The sequence below is a fragment of the Motacilla alba genome, chromosome 1, assembly GCF_015832195.1.
Source record: "Motacilla alba alba isolate MOTALB_02 chromosome 1, Motacilla_alba_V1.0_pri, whole genome shotgun sequence".
NCBI lineage: Eukaryota > Metazoa > Chordata > Aves > Passeriformes > Motacillidae > Motacilla > Motacilla alba.
The window spans coordinates 86,752,441-86,774,030 of NC_052016.1; the positions used below are offsets into that span (position 1 = coordinate 86,752,441).

Genomic DNA, 21,590 nt, shown 5'->3' on the forward strand with positions numbered 1-21,590 from the left:
TCTGAAGCTCCCACTCCTACCCATGACAAAGGGTGGGAAGACCTTTTCATTATTTGTCAGAGGATTTTTAGGAAGAAGGTTCACCACATTTTGGAATGATAAAGTCCTGTTTCCAATTATTGAAATCTGAGCAGACAAAAGTGCAAGGAGACACTGCTGCACTGTGACTCAAGCTGTGCTGAACATCACATCTCACCATCTGCCTTCAACTCCACATCTGTTCTTGAAAAGAGGGACTTCGTAATGAACTATGAACAAAAAAAGGCACACATCATAAAACTGGATGGGTATAGACAGATCCTGAAGCGAAGCCCCTAGACCTGTATGGAATGTCACTTAAACCAGAGAAAACCCCTTTCAAAAAGAAAAACAAGGAGTATCTGAACATCTTCTGCAGCCATCAGTGCCAGAGGCACATTTCAACAGTCCAAAAGCCTGCACTTCTGGCAAAGATATGAATTCGAGGTGTGACACTCTAAAGAGAGAGGCTGAAACTAAGGAAATATTTTTGGTGTTCCAGAGTTAGAAAGAAGTTTTCAGGCCTTTCAAAGTCTTCACAGTTTATTATCACTTACTGATTAATAAACTAGCAGTTATATAAATGACCAGCCAGTGAACTAGTTAACTTGGAATATATTTAGTAAAGTAGGAGTTACACCTATCCTCTGTGTGCAGTTTCTGAAGTTTAAGTTAATGTCCTGGGTCCACTGAATTAATAGAAATTTTATAACTGATCCCTGTAGTGCAAGATTTCACCAGCTGTTCTGTTTGTTCAGACAGGCATTGAATTCTTGACTTTGAACTTAGGTTTTGCCATACTAGCTTTAGAGTGTTTCAAATGCACATAAAAACCTGAAAAGCAGGAATATCCACTATCTCCACTGCAAGCTTCCACAGCAAAGTCAATTACAGCAGTGCAAGTATATCATTTTCAGAAATACCGGTAGTTATATCCCTTTCCAATATTGAACAAACAAAAAATGCATACTAGTGGTAGAGTTAGAGCACATCCCTATCTCCTGAAAACTGCTTCCAAGAATGGAAATTATTATTTTTTTTGTTCTTATCATTCTTACCATTTTATAAATGCAATATCTCTACAACTGCCACAGTCAAAAGGTAGAAAACCCATCTTGCAATAATGCAAACAGCAGGTTCTTCCATTCAAACTTTCATATACAGATAGAATTTATTTAAAGAAAAAGGACAGACTGATATGATTGGTTTACACATAGACAATTTGTGATGTCTTAAGAATTCAAGTAGATATAATGTCAACTGAAGTTGAACATTAAAGTAGCTTTTTATTGCATTTTCCAAGAATAATTATAATAAACTTACACTGACTGTAAAAAAATCATCTTCGTGACTTTTACAGGGCACATTAGTGCTGCTTTGTAGGCAGGCAGTAATTTGTTAATCCAAGGTGGTCAAATTATTGTGATTTATGTAACTGTACTCTTTTCATGTAACCATTGTTGAATATCAATTACTTCATACCTGATACTTAAGTTTAGACTTAGGACAAGCCATCTCTCCCACATGGAACAAATGTGGCTCAAAATGCCTGGATAACTTGATTTTTTCTCATTCCTGTATCTCTTATTTGGGGCAAATAACCATTTCAAGAAATTTTTATGAAGCACTGTTTGCAAATGTGAGGTGTTTTGAAACTGACAGTGATAAGTGCCTCTAGCATTCTGAAATTACAGATTAGACAAAGATCTGTCATAAGTCTTCATAAATGTGCTCTTCCTTATCTCAGATAAAAGTGGCAACTACTAGGACAAACAGGAATTTGTTGGATGCTTTTTACTATATCCTTGAAAAATCACAGTAAGTGCAAGGATTGCCTGCTCTACATGGATGAAGACCACTACTTTTAGCAAATGACAAGAATTTGGAATAGCAAAAGCAGAGCTGAATTCAGGACTTCAAGTCTTACATACTCTAGTGAGACTTTCCACAGATTGAGAGGAACTGACCGTTTGGGCTACAAATAGTCCTACTTAGTAACAGGATTTCCTCTCTGTGACTTTGCACCAAAGCAGCAGCACTTACTTTTTAGGCTGTTTCCATCACTGGCAGCCATGCAAACACTAAGATTCCCTAAGTTACACCAAAACTGCAGGGCTGGCTCAGAAAAGACCCAGTGCTCCTCACATGCCCACCTCTCCTTGGCACAGCTGGCTTTCCAGGGGCGGAATGAGAGGGCTGGCAGGAGAAGAGAAGAGGAAAGAAAAAGGTAGGCATCCTCCTTGCAGCCCAAGGTGCTGCCTGGGTGTAGCTGGGAAGTGCCCCTTGGAGCTCTGCTGTACCTCAGTACAAACAACAGATGCCCCATAACTCCTGATGAACACTAAAACATTTAAACACATAGTCTCAGTAAAACTCCACATGCTGCTGAGGGCATAGGTTCAGAAGTGACAAGGGTACAGAACTGAGCCCTAGGGACAGCTCAGTGCTGTTGCCATTACTGCTGTCTGTATCGCAGCGGCAATACTGACAGCAATCAGATCAGATCCCTTGCACTGCACTGCGTGTGGATACACAAGATGGCAGTTTTCCACCCAGGAAGGTTTTGTGTTCTAAATTTAAATGAGATCTCATTTATAAATAGCTACAGAACAATGTCGTTAAATGCCAGCATCATGATGATTCCAAATTGCATCAATGGAAGCAGAGAAAATTAACAGCTTTGCCTTAATCCTTTGTATGTTACGTTGAGGAACTTGTCAATATGACTCCATTCCCAGTACTTCTATTCCTGTAATTTGAAGTAATAAAGCCCTCAGAATAGAACAGAATGTCCACAAAGACAAACTATCTAAACCAGAAATGGCAAGAGAATTAAGGTAAAAAGTTCAAGGTTGATGGTACTGCCCATAGCAATTGCTCAGATTGACTGTGCTTCTTGAAAATAAACAAAAAAAACAAAAAACAAAAAAAAAAAAAAAAAAAAAACCAAAAAACAAAACAAAACAAAACAAAAAACCAAAAAAAACCCAGAAAGCTAGAAATCACGCAAAGCAAAAGTAAGAATTAACTATCTTATTTTGTAGTGGAAGTCCCCTACAGTTAGATATTGACTCCTTTTCTTTAACAGTTGGATACAGCATGCTATACAACTTGGTTTCAGTGTGCTGCTCACCAGAAAGTGTTGGTCTCCACTATATTACTGAAGCTTATGTAGGCATAGTTAAATGCCATGTAAATAACAAACCACTGTGCATTTTACTAGATGGCTGCTCAAAAGTTCATTGTAGGCACCCAGCAATTCTACAAAGATAGCATTCAGAATGGCAGGAGTCGCTAAGTGCACCACTAGGAGCAGCATCAACAGCAGTGCAGGAAAACAACTAAAAAGAGTATAGGTCTGATGTATTACTGCACTACCCTAGTTTCACATGACTCTTATACCAGCAATTTTCCCAGGAATCGGTCCAATTCCATTTTGCTGGACAGAGTTAGAGTGGCTTTAGGCAGAGGAACACAGCAATGAATCAAATTTTCTACAAACTCCCATTATAGATTTCTCCCTGTCAGAAACCAGGAGGAAATATGAGATATGTTCAAAAATAACTGCAAAAAGATATCTTCACAGTGATCATACATTAAGAAAGAGGAGCAAAACGCTTACTGAGTCAAAAAAAAAAGTGGAAAAAAGTTACTTTCATTACCAAAGTTGTGACATGTAGAAGAAATTTGAGGAGATAAAGCATTTCCTTGCAAAGTAACTACATGCATATATTCTGAGAACCTGACTGCTCAGATGCAGAGGTGGACTCTGCTGCAGCCTCCATGAGGCAGAGCTGCACTATATATTAAAATTATAGAAGGACCCACGACCCAATCCAATATACCATGCAGGTTGTAAGCTGCCACAGGCTCTGGCTTGCTGGGAAGGCTAAAGCACAAACACAGGATCAGGCTGTTGCCCATCCAGGAGGCTGCTGTCCTCATTTCCAACAGCATTTCAGAAGGCACCTGGGAAAGATTAAGATTTGTATTCTTGTTTCCATGGGTTTTTTTTTTTTTGTGGTTTTGTTTTTTGGGTTTTTTTGGGGTTGTTTGTTTGCTTGTTTGTTTTTGTTTGGTTTGGGGGGTTCTTTTTGGATCTTGTTTTGGGGTTTTTTGCTGTTGAGTTTTTTTTTATTTTTTTGTTGTTGTTGTGGTGGTGGTGTTTTTTTGGTTTTTTTTTTCTTTTTTTCTTAATTTAGTTTACTACAAGTAGTATGTGTCTAGATAAGAGAGAGGAATATATAATAGTTTATTTCTAGCTACTAATGGTAAAAAAATGTTATTTCTAAAGCATTCTGGTGAAAACAAGTCAAGGCAAATATCAGAGAATAAAGAAAAAATAGCATACATCGGAAGGTTTGTAGGGGAATTTCTGACTTGAAATCAAAGCCACAGGAAAAAATATGCTGAAAGATGCAGAGCTATGATGACCTCACATTTAAAGGAAGAGGACTTCTGATAATGGAGAACAGGAGCAAGACTCAAAAAAAGGGGGTTTAATATTATCACCCATACTGCTAAATTTATTAGGGTTAACAAAATGGTATAAATGTGAATATGAAAGGAGAGACCTTAGGATGGAGAAGAAAGATGGGAGGAGAGAGCCAGGCTAATAAAATAAGGTAAACTTTAATACAAGGGAAATACTGTGGGGTTCAGAGAAATTAATTCTAGAATTTGGATGAATTAAGTGTGCTACTTGAAGCAGATCACCTTTCCATGGGTCTGGCTGGGGCACCATCCACCTGCCCAGCCTAAAAAAAAAAAAAATCACAGCTAAACTCTTGGTTAACAGCTGTACACATTCTGAACACAGCCTGTGAGGTTTTAGGTGTTTTAGGGTTTTCTGATGTTAAGCCTTAACCAGTGTGGAATCAAACATTCCTTCCTGAAAATACTAAGTTGCCCTTTTTTTTTTTTCAGTTTCTTGTCCTGGGCTTCTGTTTGCCCAGATACTATACATCTATACATTATCTAGAGAACCTGTAGAATGAGGGCAATAGCTAGATCCCTTTAAATGGAATGAAATAAAATTAAATATTTATTGCAGTATGGGAGGAGTGTGCATGGTATGAGAAAATACCAAGGGCTTGGATGGAAAACAAACACGGTCAGAGTTTCTATCTGTAATCAGAATTTAGTCTTATATCTCCAATTAAGTACACTCAAGTAGTTTCTTGAAGTCCTCTTTTGTTTTTTAAGGAGAACACCTAGGAATTTGTGGGTATCATGTAAAAGCCTTGATGGACCAACAACCTTTGCAGCCGATGCAAGGAAACATTGAGGCTGTTTGCCAATGCAACAGAAGAAGTAAACTAACTAAAAAATTAAACCAAGCAAAATCAAAAAAGAAAGTGTGAAGTTTAAGGTTATTAAAAAGAAATAAAACCAAATGAGCTGTTTGAAGAGTTCAAATTATAGTGCTTCTATTAGGCCAATGATGGCATCATACTCAGTGAAGTACATTTCATGCACATACAGCAGAATATTTTATAAAGTGCTGGCATATATTCTTGCTACAAGAAAATATTCTAACAGTAAAACAAAACAAAACAAAAGTTCTGAGACTCATTGGCTACCACAATCAGGAAACATATACCCTTGTTTTCCATAAGGAAAGATTATGTGAATGCTACCTGAAATTCACACACTTCTGATAATGACTGCCAGTATTCTGCCTTTTTACAAGCCTTTTCTTTGTTTCTTTGTTTGTTTGCAGGAATAATCTGGAATATTTTAATAGCAAGCTTCAGTTTTCAGGAGAAAGTCCCTGCTGGCACCCTTTGAATCATTAGTTTTTTAGGCAGATGCATAATGAAAGTAGACCTTTTGTTTTAACAATGTTACCCAAAATTGAACAGGACTACAAGGTGCAAACCAATCCAGGCTTCACTTCTCAGTGTCAATACTCATTTGTGTATCATGTTTAAAGTGCATGGGTTGAGAGAGAATGAAACAGATTTCAGACATGTTGCTAGACACATGTGAGATTATGCATATGATAAATCCCCCCAAAATTCAAAGCCACCTTCAAATAAAAGACATGACTGCAAACCATGCAGCCCACATGAGAATCTCTTCCCACAAAAAGACAGAAAATAAATGGAAAAAAAACCCCTCTCCTAGTTCTTGTGACATGTTTGTGCCCATTCACAAGGCTCCTTTTAACTTCATAATATTAATCTCCATAAGGAAACCTCAGGAAAAGGCATTCTGTCTTGAGCAGCAGGGATATAAAGACAAGGAGCACAGGAAATTCATAAGGAATGAGCTATATTAACCTTCCCTGTCTCCAGTCATTCTCTTTTCTCTCAAAGAAAGGAGGAGATTCTAGGTTAACAGCTTCTCCATTGGCAGCACTACATCATTCCTCATCCTAAGAACTTTAAATATCCACCCCCACGGATTAGCCAGTAGTAAACAGTTAAGGAGTAAACATACTAATTTCCATACTAATAAATTCCCAAATCAAATTGTGTTACCTGGTGAACCTTAACCACCATAAATCAGAAAGCTCTGGTAAACTGAGACATGCATTGCAGTTTCTTCCACCCACAAACACCAGTAAGATTCCTGGGGGTCCTACAAAGCAAACCAGCAAGGAATAATCTCTGGTGAGTTACACCAAATATTTCAGTTGCAAGTGGGAAAAGGGTGTGGAATAGCCTTAGGCTTCCAGAATTGCACATTCATAAATTAAAAAAAAAAAAATAGGGAAAAAGGAGAGAGATAAAATCAGTTCATCTGACCAAAGCATGCATAAAATACAAAGAAAATTCAGTGTATATGCCTTGTCAAAACTGGCAGCAAGAGAACACAAAACATTGTCTTAACAATTTTAGGTCTATTAGGAACAGCTGAAAACCAGCACGTTACAGAGGATATTTGCTAAGAGTAAGCCAAAGATGATTGTGATGGCAAGCAATAAAAAACTGAAACTGCCTCCATACATGGGAAATTATGTTCAATTCACTAATTCCATAGGTTTGCTCAATCTTGATAAAACTGAATGGGAAACTGCAGACAGATGAGATAAAAAACATGATGAAATTTACTTTTGTGTAGCAATGCTCTTAAGCAGGTACCCTGTAGAGATGATTGTAGGACTAAAAAATCCATAAACAGGCCCCCTCCACGTTCATTTAAGTAAAGCCTCACAACAGAACTTAAAGTAAACCCAACTTTTTTCTTCTTACTTCAGAGCCATTTTACTTGTAGTTTCCACCCAAAGCTCCTCCCTGGTAAAGAAAGAATTAATGAAACTCTGTAATAGTTTTAATGTCTTGACAGATTTGTTAATACTCAAAAGCTTTAAATGAGGAATGCAATTGCAGTTCTCATGATGCAGCTGAAAAAGCCTACAAGCCACTTCAGTTCCACTAAATTTTTACTGCAAGTGGACAATGTCCAGCACAGGAAATCCTGGTTACTGCTGCTGACCACAACTATTTCCGCTGCATAATGCAGCTGCTATGGACTCTTGGGTTCTTAAAGGATTAGTGGAACTAAATGCTTTGAGATACAAATAGGTTGGAAAGTTGCTGCAAAAGTAAGGCCACCTTACAAAACAACATTTCACCAATACATAATATAGTTGTGTACACATAACTATACGAAAAGTGAATTGTGCTAAAAGACCAACTTGATTAGATCACATAACGAGTGTTTTCCTGTGAAACAGGATTATATAAAGAGCAATATGAAGGTAAAGTAGTACAGAGACACCACAATGAGCACCGTACGGAAGAGTCCACCTACCATGTTCGATTCCAGTTGCAAATTGTTTCTTCTTTAATCGTCTCCTCCCTGAGGCTTTGTGCATATTGAAACACATGAACGTAACCCCCAAAAATGCCTAGCACAACACAAATGCTAGCAATTATCTGTTTCTTTCAGTTTTGTTTAGTAAAAGAAGTAGAAAAGCAGTCCTGTTCTTTTTCACCCTCTCTGCACCAGATGAGTCCTGCAAACACCAACAGGCCTCTTTTTTTGTGTAAGAGGTTGGTAGAGAATGCAGAGAACTCAACAACCAAGGCTATAAGAGCAAGAATGTGGGAGCCCGAGCGGAGCAGAAATAGAAATTGTATCACTGTCACACACAGCAAACAAGAACACTCAAATACCAAGTTGGTAAAAAGGTCATAACCCATGCCATGTATGCCAAAGCAGGACTGTGAAGGACTTTTCAAATCCGGCAGTGGGTACAGCCATGGCCTTTGAAGGAGAGAGACTACCACAGCTTCTGTGGTAGATGAACAGGCAGTACATTTGTAGCCTCATGCTTTTAAGAGTCTAAGTAAAGCTGTGTAATTTTCTGAGAGTTTTGGGAGGAGTGGATTGTTTATGGGAAGGGAGGAGTTAACAGGGAGGGTGGCCTGGGCTGGAGGAATGCTGGGCAGCTAGTGAGAGCAATGTGAAGATAAGAGCAGGGCATTAGGGCAGGAAAAAAAATGTTGCGGGGATCACACTGGGGAATACAAGGCTGGGGCTGTACCTTTGCTGCAGAAGGGCTAAAACCAGCTCCTGGCTCGGAGAGAAGGGTGAGGGTGGGAGAAAAGACCAAAGAAAGAAGTTTCAGATATCACACAATGTGAGAGGAAAAAAGAAAACTCAATTGGCTAAGGTAACTGTTACAAGTGGTGCTAGATAAAGCAGAGTGGATAAGAGACAAGAAGGTGAGGATCACAACTCTCACAGGAAGGTAACTGAGAAGCTTACACAGAAATGACAGATAAAATAGGTAAAGCAGTACAAATCAGAGGACAGCTAGCAGGGTCTTGATGCAAGGCACAGAGGGGTTTGGAATGATCCCTGTCCACCTGGTACTGCTTCTTGTGAAAACAAATCACCCCCAGCTGGCCAATGCAGATCAAAATCACCTGCCTGAAACAGCCTGGGCAGCCACAAAATGGTTCATGTGTAACCCACACGAAACACCCGCCAAACCAAATAATAACTCTGGCATACAGTAAGATATGAGATGTGTTAAAGCAGCTGGAAATGATGTCTGCAGGGCTTCTTTTGAAAGAACAAAAGCCATATGGGTCCACAGTCACATGTTAAATGCAACTATTGTCTGTGGTTATTAGATGGGTGCCAGAGTGAGATGCAGTCCAGTTAGGGTGAGCTAACATTCAAAACCTCAGCGCTGGGGAATTCACTCCTCCCTTGCATGTGATTATGGGTCCTTTGAACTCTGCTAACACAGTCTGGATTCGGAAGGGCAGGTTGGCACGGCTGGGAATACTCTCCAGCAGGGAACAGACCCCAAGGAACTTAATAAAAAGGAGAAGGCAAATATGTACAAAAGTAAAATATACAAGCAGTTTTAATGCTTGTTAATACAGGCCCTGAAGATACACAAGCAAGTGGAAAGTAAAGACAAGATGGACCCCTGCAGTTCTGTTTATGGGGCTTGACTGCAGGACAGCACAGAGGGTTTTTTGTATTTTTATTTTCCCAAGAATCCTGCATAAGTCATGAAGATGGCATTGGAATTAGAATAATTGTGTTCCAAATTAAAAATTGAATGCCTGGGAGAAGACACAGCCAACTGGAATAAGAAGCCAAGAACCATCTTCATGCCTAAGTTGGCAAAACTGTATGCTAGAAATCAAAGAGAAGATCTCAAGAGTCAAGTGTTGAAACCAAGAGTAGGTGATCTCCAGCAATATGAAAGCAACACTTGCAGCTCCACTATCTGAGGAATATTTCGACTTTAAGATTGGGCAGAATCACTTGCTCAACCCTTTGGGAGACAGCAGATTCAGGTATAATTAGCCAGGAGATACTTATAGCACCAATCCTACTGTAGTGGTTCTAGCTTGTTGAGAGAGTTTGCTGCTGTTACTGATGTCTTGAAACACACTGGGTGCCTGACACAACACAGCTTGACTTGACAAGTCTTTGGGTAGGGGTGATAGTATTGTATGCAGCAAGACAGGAGAAAAATGACAGTTTAAGTAATGATCTCTGGCTGAGAAAATTATCTTAGTCTGAATCTCAGTAATAATTGTTTGTGCAGGGGTAATGCAGCAACAGAAAGCCCTGCAGCAATCTTGGTTACACAGTGGTGAGTGCCAGTGAAAGCACCAGCTGAAACACCCCAGGGATGAGTGGCAAGAGAAGTTGGCACACATATGTGCCAACTTGATAAGTTGCTGTGGAAGGATTAACACACTTCTGTTTGGATCCAAAACCACAGAAATCACATGAATGTCCAAGTGAGGCTAAGAAAGGGTTGTGACCCACTATTATTAGCCCAGTGGTTATGGAGTACTAGTTCAACCACACGGCTTATGTAATTAACCAGTGTATCAAAGAGTGATGAAAGGATCTGGAGTCTGGTTTTCAGGGCAGTAAACACTGTCACTCCACAAACAGCACCTTGTGCTGTTAGACTGCCAAAACCCACGGCCAGAATTACAAGGACAAAAGCAACTTTCAGTCATGGACATATAAATCTATATTTTTTAATTGGTCTGTTATTGGGGGTGGTTTTTTTTTTCCTTTTCTTTAGGAAGTAGAGCTGGTATAAGTTTGTTTCTATATTTCAAGGGAAGCAATATGACTTCATGTAAATTCCTACAGTTCCACAATGGTACTCCAGTATGCCAAGACATTCACACCACCTGAACGAGTGAAAAATTCATACATGAGTGAAGGAAAAGCAAAATATCATAGATGATGTAGTAAATGTCCACTGGTTTTGTTGAAAAATTTTACTTTTCTTATAACTAAGAATATTCATGTATCATTCATGCACACAAAATTATGTGTTAGGGTAGTAAGGAAAAAGAGATAGAGCATTCTGCACTGCCCATAAGTCCTGTGACTGTTAAAGGAGTTTATTTATATGAGGAATAAAAACCCTTAGCATCATTAGAAACGTACTGATTTGAATATCTGAAATATCTCTCAAAATTACTCTTCTGTGTTTAAGAGCAGGAAGAAAATTTCATACAGTAAATTCTTTAAAACTGATTTCCTCAAAGTACATACACCATGAAAAAGAAATCAGTCTTTCCATATCTTTTTTCAGTATAAAAATCATCAGCCTTGGATGACTTTTTATTACTCGATTTTGCAACCAGCAAACATAGTGTACAGGAGTTATTTATTGAAAGTAACAATTTGGCTTTTTTGGAAAGCAATTGACGCTGCAGTTATCTGAATGGCTGCTTGACAGGAACTGCTTGCAACCTACCCTGGTTTCTGCTTTTCCAGAACTGATTCTTGTGGAGTTACAACCCAAACTTCATCTCAGTTAGTTACAACCCAAACTTCATCTCAATTTAGAATCTTCATTCTAAAATTTGACTGGAATATTTTAAGAATTGCAATGTTAGTGTAACTGAACAGCTTAAAAAATCAGTCATAGCACCTGTAATTTACATTTGAAGTTACTAAGAGTTTTTAAAATAGTATGAAACAAAGTTTAAATGAAGCAAGCTAGTAGTAATATTAGAATGACAGTTGAACTTAAATTGCTGATTTACCCCTGTATTTTCATTAAAATTGATAATCTCTCTCAAAGGCTCTGCACATTGCTGGACCACAGAAGGTGCAACGACAGCAGTGAAAAGAGCCTGCCTGTGTGAAGATGATCCTGTGCTGAACAGTAACCAACCAGCTGCCAACTGCAGCTTTTCTTTCGGGCTGACCCCACCCTTTTTTACTGCTCTTTTACTGATGACTTCGACACTCACTTCTTTAAGAGAGTGATTAATAGAGCCAGGAATACACGGCTGCAGTGAGATGGCTCCAGAACATCCCCGTGGCTGTGCCATGGAAGACATTTACCCTGTGTGGGCTAGGGAAAAGAGGAGAGACACGAGTGTTCCTGCTGGGCTCAGGGCACTTGCAGGTGGCCAAACACTGGGCTGCAAGCAAAGCCCTTGTCCTCAGCACAACAGATCCTCATGGGCTCTGAGCAGCTTCCTGAAGGCACCCATGGTGCCCTGGACTTGCCTCACTGCTCCTGTCTGGGGGACACAGTGAAACAGCAGGATGACAGAGAACTAGCTAAAAAGCTGCTACTTATTCAAAACTCCATGTACGTATTTAGGGTAAACTTTAGTGACCAAGGTTTTTCCCTTTACGCCATTTTTCTTTCTCTGCTAAGCTGAAAGACAAGGGTGTCTATGCTAAGAGTGAAGGCAGCTGGGCATGGCTGGGGAAGAGAGAAGTCACTCTGCACTTCCCTGCATCAGCAGGTAAGACGGCTTTCAAATGTCAGTATCCTCATCCTTAATGACAGCAGCCTCTTTGAGAAGTTCTTTGACAGCAGCTCGATGCAAAGGGAGGATTCTTTCCTATTCTATCCAACACTTTACAGTATCATGCTTTGTGAAAGCTTTAAATACTTTACAGTTACAAAATATTTTTTTCTGTGGTTTTCCAAATCAGAGATAAAGGAAAATTAGTAAGACAGATCTATTATTCACCACATTATACAAGAAAAGAATGATCTTACAATGTAAAGGCCGCTGGTAATTTCAAGAGTTGATTTGTGATCAGGTACAGAATGTTTGGTCTGTGTTTCTTCATCCCTCATGTAATTTGAATAGCAATGGCATAGCCACTGCACTTTAATACTGTCTTGGTGATTAATGAAATGAAAAGAATTGCCAGCAAAATCTGCATTTTCTATTTAGGGACACCTTGTTTCTTCAGTGGTTTTAAAACTCAATTTTTAAATGCATTAAGTTTAATCTAATCTGTAAAACAGCACTTCCAAAAGCAAAGTTTGTACTGGAAAAGAAAGATTTTTTCCAAGTACATTAAACTCAAACCACTATGGAAGATTATAGCAACCAGGAGCCTAAACAATCTGTCTGCTCAATAAATATCCTTGAAGACTACCACCCAGAAATTTTCAAGCTCTTCCATCCCATACAAAATAGTGCTTTAATGTACTGAAGGAGAAAAAGTGGTTTAAATGAACTTTCATGGAAATCTTAATTAATTAAATTTAATTTTCATTCATTTTCTCTGTTAACTATTATGAATTTTTTTTCTTTATATTTCATTTTTTTATTGCTTCATATGTTCTCCTGATTAATTCACTTTGTGGTGCTTATAGGCTTAAGTGCAGGCTTCACCACAGGACCATTTCTGGTCCTGTTATCAGCTGTGAATCCCATTCTCACATGCATCACCAACTAGCAGTGTAAGGGCAGCTTGACTCCAGATATCTTTATCCACAGAGTAGAAAGCATTTGATAAACTCAAGATACTTCCACTTAGTCTCTGATCTTGAACCTCCACATTGTGTGTGTACACAGTGTAGGCTTTTATGCCAGACAATGATTAAGATGCTCAATAGGTTCCTGTTTTAATAAAAGTTCAAGTCCTACATCAGCAGCAGAAGTATAAAGTCCAGTGTAATGTTATGGCAAAATCCATTATTTAACCTTAGGATTTCATATACTGCACCACTTGAGCTTTACCATTGCAGTCTATAAGGTAATAATAGTCATTTCAGTGAAATTGCAGCCTTGCAAAGCTCTGCCACAGAAACAGTCTTCTTCACTGTAATACAAGATTTACAAGGCAATATATAGAACTGAAACATTTTAAAACCTGATGAGGATGTTTGAGGCAACTGAGCACTTTACAATAGTTAATGGTAGCAGATGGATGACAAAAATGAGTCATGATAATATGAGTTTTCTGTACAGGTGTGGGCAAAACAGATGTTAAGTCTCTTTTTTCTTAATGCTCAAACAGATATTTTTTCCCAGTGTCTTCTTTAACCCAGATCTCTTTCCAGTACAAATTCGCTTTGCTCTTGCTGCTCTCTGCACAGGAGGGCAGATGCTCCTCCCTTACTCCCAGTCTGCTTGCCACTTAAGCAGGTTGGGGTTCTCCTGGGGTTACAGGTCCCCACATGCACACAGGTTGCCCAGCACCTGGGTCACCTGGTGTTGACCCAAACAATGTGTCATGTCTCACAGCCTGAATATTTAAGAGGAGAAAGGAAAACACTGACCTGGTCCACCCCGGAACCAATGAACAGCTGCCTAGGGGTGTCACAAGCCACCTCACCAGCATCTCCCTCCCCTTCTCTTGCAGATGCTTTATCTTATCAAAGGTCTGCTTTCCTTATTCTGTAACACACTCTACAGGTTAATACCCACAAGCCACTCTTCAATCAGCAATGAAAGGAAACAATTTGACAATGAAGAAATGGCTGATCCTAATTGTCACATTCTCCTCGAGGACAGTGGGGTTTGTATCTTATTGTTTGGGTTTGATTGGTTTTGGAGAGGTTTTTTGTGGGTTTTTTTGTGGTTTTTTTTGGTTTTTTTTTTTCTTTTTTTTGTTTCATTGTTTTGCCTCTGGAAGCAATGCCCCTACTTTGTATTCCTCATGTCTGATGTGAAGTAGCAGTAACTTGATATGAAGGACATCTCGAAATATTCTGCCTTTGTGAATATGAATGTAGGAATCTGCAGAAACTGTGAATGAACATTTACAACAAACTGTGAGCCTCCTACTGATGCACTCAGATACAAAACAGGAGGCGAGAGAGAGAAGGAAAAGAGATGAATTTGTTTTCCTAGCAAACAGCTGTCTTCTTTAACAGAAGAAACTAAAAAGAAAACAGTGTGTGAAGAGGCCAAAAGCTGCATTAATTACACTATTTTTAGATGCTACAAGCACAATTTTGATAAACACTCTAAACTGTGAAAAAAATGTACTGTCAATGCAATTAAGTCTTTTTCATGGTGCAGCATCATCAATGCATGTGCCTGCTGAGAATATATTGTAGGCTGTGCAATGCAGTTTCCTTTTGATTAATGATTCAAGGCAATCAGTAGGGACCATACCAACTCCTGGGGGATGCCACAGCAAGCAAGCACAATGTCATCATTTAATTTCTTCTCTTGACCTACATTACAGAGCGAAGACTCAGTCACTTTTAAGGGCCAAATTCCAGACATGGTTACAGAAAAGCAACTCCCACAGGGTTAAGACTAACACATACAGAGCTTAGGAGAAAAATTTGTACTGGAGAGTAATTCTTGGATATTTGGAGGGATGCTAATTATTTGTTTACTTAGATAAAGTGCAGGATATCAGAAGGTGACAGACTAATCCTTAAGCAACTTTTAATGGCCCGGCTGCTATGAGTTACTCATAACAGAAAAGCAATTCCTCCAGCCAGGAAACAGCTAGATCTTGTTTCTTAGCTAGTTAGTATTTCTATTTAGCCAAAGCATGGCATTAGAGCTGGTGTTCTATCAGGATAGATAGATAAGTCAGCTTGAAATAATCCTTTTTGCTCGAGGCAGCCAGTAGTGACATCAGTCTGTCAGCTGCATTGCTCTCCTTCAGTGACACGAAGTCCTCCATTTCACACCAGTGGGCAGTGACCATATTATCTCATGAAGAATTCAGAGCTGAGTGAGGTAACGCTGCAGACTTGGTTTCATAGCCTTCAGCACTTAGAAAACACTAGGAAGCTCAGAATGCTATAGCACCTCCTTCAAACATCATTTTCTACTGTTTGGGAAGCAAAACTGCCCTCTGCTTCCTGAACCAGCTCTCTGTACAATATTTATTATTTCCCAAGGACTCAGTTATTGTCTTCAAGTACATCATTGTTTCAAGCAAGGATAAGTGAAAGGCCAACATTAGCAATGTTGCCAACAGCAGCGCTACTCAGACATGCTGAAATTTTCTACAGTGAGGATAAAGCTCATCTGCACTAGAGGCATCATTTTCTCCAGGGCTAACTGTTTGGAATGCATTTCCTGAATAACAAAAGGGCATCTCTCTGTGCAAAAGCTATTTTCAGCTTTGACTTCATTTATAAACTCAAAGCATCTCCACTATTTTATTTTTTCCCATAAAGAATAGATGCAAGAATAGATATGATGGATGCTAGTCACAATACTTTCTGAACTCCAGAAAGCTGCCCAGACACTTGAGAATAAACATTTACATGATATGAAATTGAAAAAAAAGAATATAAATGCTTTGATACATGAGATTGCAGATGAAAATAATTCTGGCTGTAGTGGAAGTTGTCAGTTTAAGCAGCTTCACTGGGTTGTTAAACAGAAACACACCTACCAGTGGAAGCTTAATATTTTTGCTAAGTAAAAGTTGTATAAAACTTTCTACTTTTCCTGTCTTTAAAGGTAATAATTTAAATCCCTATGATGTTGCTTTTGAAATGTCCACAGAGTCATGTACACTGAAAACTGACTTCAAATTTGTGAATTGCTGCCCATTAAGTACTTCCTCTGAGTATGGTCATAAAAAAGATCCAGAACAAAACAGCACACTCTGTTCTTAGGAAGCCCACAAGGAGCTACTTCTAGCCTAGCATAAAGCAATTCAGGCAGTAATACTACTACTCTGAGGAATGTCTACTAAATTCGAACTTGACCAAAACTTGCAAGGACATGTATTATTTGGAACATTAAAAAAAATATTTGTATTTTCAACTTTTAATGCATAAGCAAGGTGATTTTAAATTGCTAAGTCACAGCATCTTTTACATACTTTGTTCATCAGCTATCATGGGCTGCCATGGTTTCCCTCACCTTCAAACCAGAGACGGTTTACTGCCTGCACCTTTCCAAATGGAGTGGCACATAAAGCTCACTGTCTCACAGAAAGTCTTGACTTAATCACTTTCTAAGCTTTATATGCTACATAAACCCAGTTATTTCTGTTGCTGAATCCATATAACTGGTATGTACTTCTTAAATTACTAACTCTTCTGAGCTACTTAAGGGGAATTAAGTCCTTTTGTAAGCATAAGGCATAAAAATACAACTTTCATTTTATTTTTCCCATCCTCATGTATCTATCTCTCTTTACATAAAGAAGTGTTCTATTATCCCTGAAAACAGTAAAACTTTTAGCCCTCAAAATCTAGATTTCAAAATCCTTCGAGCGCCTGGAACTATGCTTCCAAGCTTAAGCAGAACGGGTGCAAGACTGAGAGATCCAAGAAGCAAAGTTAATTTATTGATAGACAATCTCTATGCCAAGGATTTCAATTACTTATTGACTATTCCATATAAAAATAGGTCTTTAGACCAAGCACAAGAACCAATGTACCCCATTTGTTACCCTCCCCTTGTAAGCCCTATCAGCTAAGGATCTCTGTCCTCAACAATTACAAGATTGAATTGGACCACTTTCAGCAGGAGAAAGGAGAGCAAACCACTCAGTCTCCATCACAGACCTCTACTCCCTGAAGACATACTTTAGGCACTTAAATCCGTCATTAGCAAGACATCAAATGTATAGTTTGCTATTGGAAAAATAACTAAGAAGCAGCCAATCTAAATTCAAGAATAAATTGGCTAGTCTTCTTTTAAAGAACCTGGGACTAAATGTTTTTTAGAAGAGCTCCTCGTGCTTCTCTGACTGTAGAGAAAATCTGGGCATGTTCCTGGAGCAAGAACCCCTTTCCCTAACTCTGTTGCTGCTGCCTTCCTGTCTCATGTTCTCATGTCTACATTCATCCTCCCCACAGTCACTGGATAGAGAAGCACAATTTGATAAAAAAATCAAAACTGACAAACTATCTACCTGATCAAGTGCTTCGATGTCCTTAGAGACCAAAATTCAAGGCATAAATAGGAAGAACATTAGACTGCAGTGATCACCTAGATAAGATGGCAGCACTAACTGCTCTCCCATGGGAGTCTGGAGGCAGAAAGGCCAGAAGATGGGAGAACAGTAATTATCCTTATGAAGATTCACATTGGTATGTCACACAGAGGTCACATTTTTACAAGGCCATTGATGAGTACACACTGAAGCAGCTCTGAAGGCAGCCCACAAACCAGGACACTTCTCTTAACCTTGTCCTCACTATCATATGAGTGACTTGGCTCAAAACTGCATATGTGAATCAAGATAAACTCTGCCCTTCCAGGAGCAACAAAAGACAAAGGGAAACACCATAATTTTGCTCTATTTAAGGAGGTAGAGCCACACAAAGAAACTTTTTTTAAAATGAGCAGCTAAGAGAATTAAAACAGTCAGTGTGGAGATTGTTGAAGGAGCAACACTGATGAATGCATACCACAGATTTTTTTTTAAGGTATTTTTAGAAAGGGTAGAAAACTCATGATGACTGAACAGCAGGTTAGGGAGGTAATTAGAAACAAGAAGTTTCTAATTTGACAAAGCTGTGTCAAACCTAAGAAAAAATGAAGTTATCATGAACCCTGGCAGATTACCTATAAAATCATAACCAAGAGGGTCCAAAATAGAGTTTGAAGAGCAACTGTCAAAGGGAATTAAACTAAATATAAAATCTTTCTTCAAGCACATCAGTCGCAAGAAGTTTGGCAAAGTCTGTAAGGCAAAGAGTTGATCAAAGTACTCATGAGCAACATGACAAAGGACAGAATTTCAAAGAATAAAATTCTTTGTATTAGTGCTCACTGTAAAAAAAAAAAAAAAAAAAAAAGGGCAGAATTCCATGCTGAAATATTTATTTGGGTGGCCTCTGTAAAGGATACCTCTGAATTCTGTCATATTTTACAGTTACTTTAAAGCAATGAGTAGTAAATTGCAAAACCCCTCTAGCATACAGTAAGCAGTTCAAAGAGAAATCAGGGATGAAATCAGTATTTATCAGCAGTAGTGAGTTCAAAGCTGTCAAAATACTTGGAAAGGGTAAATGCAAGTTGAGTTTTTCAGATCTGGTTAGGTGATAATTAGATTTGCATACCCAAAGAAAAACAACAGAGGTGGTGAAGGGTCTAGAGCACAAGTCGTATGAGGAGCAGCTGAGGGAACCAGTGTTGTTTAGCATGGAGGAAGAGACTAGGAATGGCACCTTAACATTCTCTACAACTGCCTGACAGGTGATTGTAGCAAGGTGGGGGGTCATTCCCTCCTCACAGGTAACAAGTGACAGGACAAAAGGAAATGGCCTCAAGTGGGGCCAGGAAAAGTTTAGATTAGTTAGGAAAAATTTCTTCAACAAAGAGTTATCAAGCACTGGAACACGTTGCTCAAGGAAGTGGAGGAGTCACCATCCCTGGAGGTATTTAAAAGACGTGCAGATATGGCACTTAGGGACATGGTTTAGTAGTGGAATTGGCAGGGTTAACTTTATAGCTGGACTCAATGATCTTACATGTCTTTTCCACCCTAAATGGCTCTCTGATTCGATATAAGGAAAATTCATAAGGTTTGATGAAAGAGACCTTATATTTTAAGAATACAGATGGGATGTTATCTTCATCAATAAGAATACGACTAATCTATTTTCAATACTTGAATAATAGTTTATGTGGTATAAGAATTTCAGCCCCCATGTCCCTCGCAGCACACTCCTTGAGACACTAATTTTGGATTATTAATTCAATGGAAGATTGAATGCAACAGGTTACAAGAAAAATATACGTTATCATTCAAAGCAAAATAAAAATACTGTAATTAACAGTGCCAAAATGTCTGCCTGAAAATAGGTTTCTCAAAGTCTTTGAGGTAATTTTAATGTCTTTTGTGTGTTGAAGTGTCTGTCTCTAAACTGTTTGTTCCTTTCATTGGTGCAGGTTTACCCAAATGACCCGAACTTAGAAAAAAATTTACTAGAAATGACCTAGCAAAGAGATATTTTTTTTTGTGTTATACCTTGGTCCTATTCTCAATGTGTTGAAAGACTGTATTTCTTAATGTTTATACAGCCTTTTCAGAGCAGTGCTTTCAAAGTGATATTGCTCACCATTTGAACCCAGATGTCTGCTTTTATGGACAAAGGGGATGTCAGAGCCAATGCATTTTCCAGGACCAATCTTCATCCCCTTTCTTTCCCCTGAATTATGCTCATTGGACTTTTCCTCTCAGAAATTTGAGTGAGATCTATCTTGCCTAACTAGAGCTATCTACAAGTTTCATTCTTATATTTTCTCTCAATAATATCATCATTGCGTAAGTCTAAGGATTGATCTGATTTTGTATTCTGTTTCTATCAATGGTTATAGCCACCCACTGGATGACACTGAAAACAGGGACAACCACATAGAGAAAGGCAAGAAATTCTCATAAAAAAATAAGAAAAACATTTATTTGCCTGTGACCAAGCCAAATACTTCCCTAGCACCCAGATTAGGATACATTTACCGCCACCCTGAACCCATAAGAAGCACTCAGCAAACCAGGTGATGCTTGGTATGCCAACCAGCTGGGTCTAGGGATGCTATAATGAGTCTGAAGTTTTAATTTTCCCTAGGGAAATATAAATCCTGCATGCATTCAACTGCTGTATTTCTGATACACGTGTTTGCGCAGAGAAGATAATGAGATATTTATAAGTGGCATGATACATTACCCCATAAAATTGATGAGCGATCCATGCATCACACTCTAAGAGAATCAAGAAATTAATCAGTCACAAACTATCCCTTCTTGCTTCTGAATTCTAATTTCTTAGAGGAGCTGTGGAAACTGTCAACTATTAAGAAGTCAAAAGTTAACATTCTGCAATAACACATGATTTATCCATCTGATTTGAAAACTACCTAATAGAAAGATTTAAGTGCTTATCTCTTTCCTTAAATAACACGGGTGAATGACGCAATCAGAAGTGCAAAACAAAAGAAAAAATCCACAAAAAATGGCATGTTCAGGAGGTTTTGGCAGGGAGAAGAACTATTCAAAACCAGGTATACAGCCTAGGCAGGAAGCCTTTCATTGTGAATGATACAGGCTATGGGGTTATCTTTCAGAAGTGTCTTTCAGTAACTTGTGAAGAACTGTTCAAGGGCTGGAATAGATGGATGACTGGAGAAAGCACACCTCCACCATTACAAGATAATAGCCAAAAGCTTGGCATGAGTCTTTGGACATGAGAGTTCATTTCACTTCTGGGCTGCTCCAGAGGCAATATAAATATTACCTGTTCCTTGCCTGGAGCTGGCTATAATTCAGTCTTAGACGGGATGTGCTTAGAAAAGATGTGTGTTTCAGAGCCCTGCAAAGTTCAGAAATATTCACAACAGATAGTTACTCCACACTGATGCCTACTTTAACAAAATCCATAGTGTAAAAGTTCCCACAGATACTTCTAGTGAGACACATTGAAGAGACTGTTCTTCAGTTCATTGATTCTGCTAGATTTTGGGTCGTCTGTAATCCTTAAACACTGAGTAATGTTACAGATGGAAGGATTAACTCTATCAGATGAGACTGAGATACTTGGTTACAAAGGAAGAAGGACAAAGTAAAAGCAAGCAGAACTATGTTCAACTGAACCCAGTGAGTTAATCTGGTTTGCTCTCTTATACCCTTTACAAAGACATTTGCTTCTATCTCCTTTATCGCCATTATTTCATTCTTTCTTTTGAACTTTTAGACTAAATGACTATTGAAAATCTTAGCAAATATCTCCTAAGATTTTTGAAGTTTTTCTTTTCAAAGGAAAAGTCATGGCTTGACCAATTTATTTCAGCTTGAAAAATAAGAAACTTTAAACCCTGTCAAGATAGGAAAATTATTTTTTTTAATTACTTGGAAGCAAGCATCAGCTATATAAAAAACATGTGACAGAAACTTGAGCAAATTACTGTCAGGCACAATGT

At 38.6% G+C, this 21,590-nt stretch overlaps 1 protein-coding gene across 6 annotated transcripts in view; it reads right to left on the bottom strand.

Annotated features, from left to right (window-relative positions):
• The window catches only part of FGF14 (fibroblast growth factor 14), a 376,859-nt gene that overhangs the window by 207,794 nt on the left and 147,475 nt on the right, over positions 1-21,590 (bottom strand). The window contains exon 1 of one of the 6 annotated variants that reach the window (XM_038127268.1): positions 7,780-8,077. The exons of 3 other annotated variants lie outside the window; for them this stretch is intronic. In XM_038127268.1, coding sequence (XP_037983196.1) covers positions 7,780-7,855 — 76 coding nt within the window. In that variant the 5' untranslated portion in view covers positions 7,856-8,077. Of the gene's footprint in view, positions 1-7,779; positions 8,078-21,590 lie in introns of those variants that run through there. 2 more of the 6 variants (XM_038127267.1, XM_038127264.1) reach the window with 2 other exon arrangements.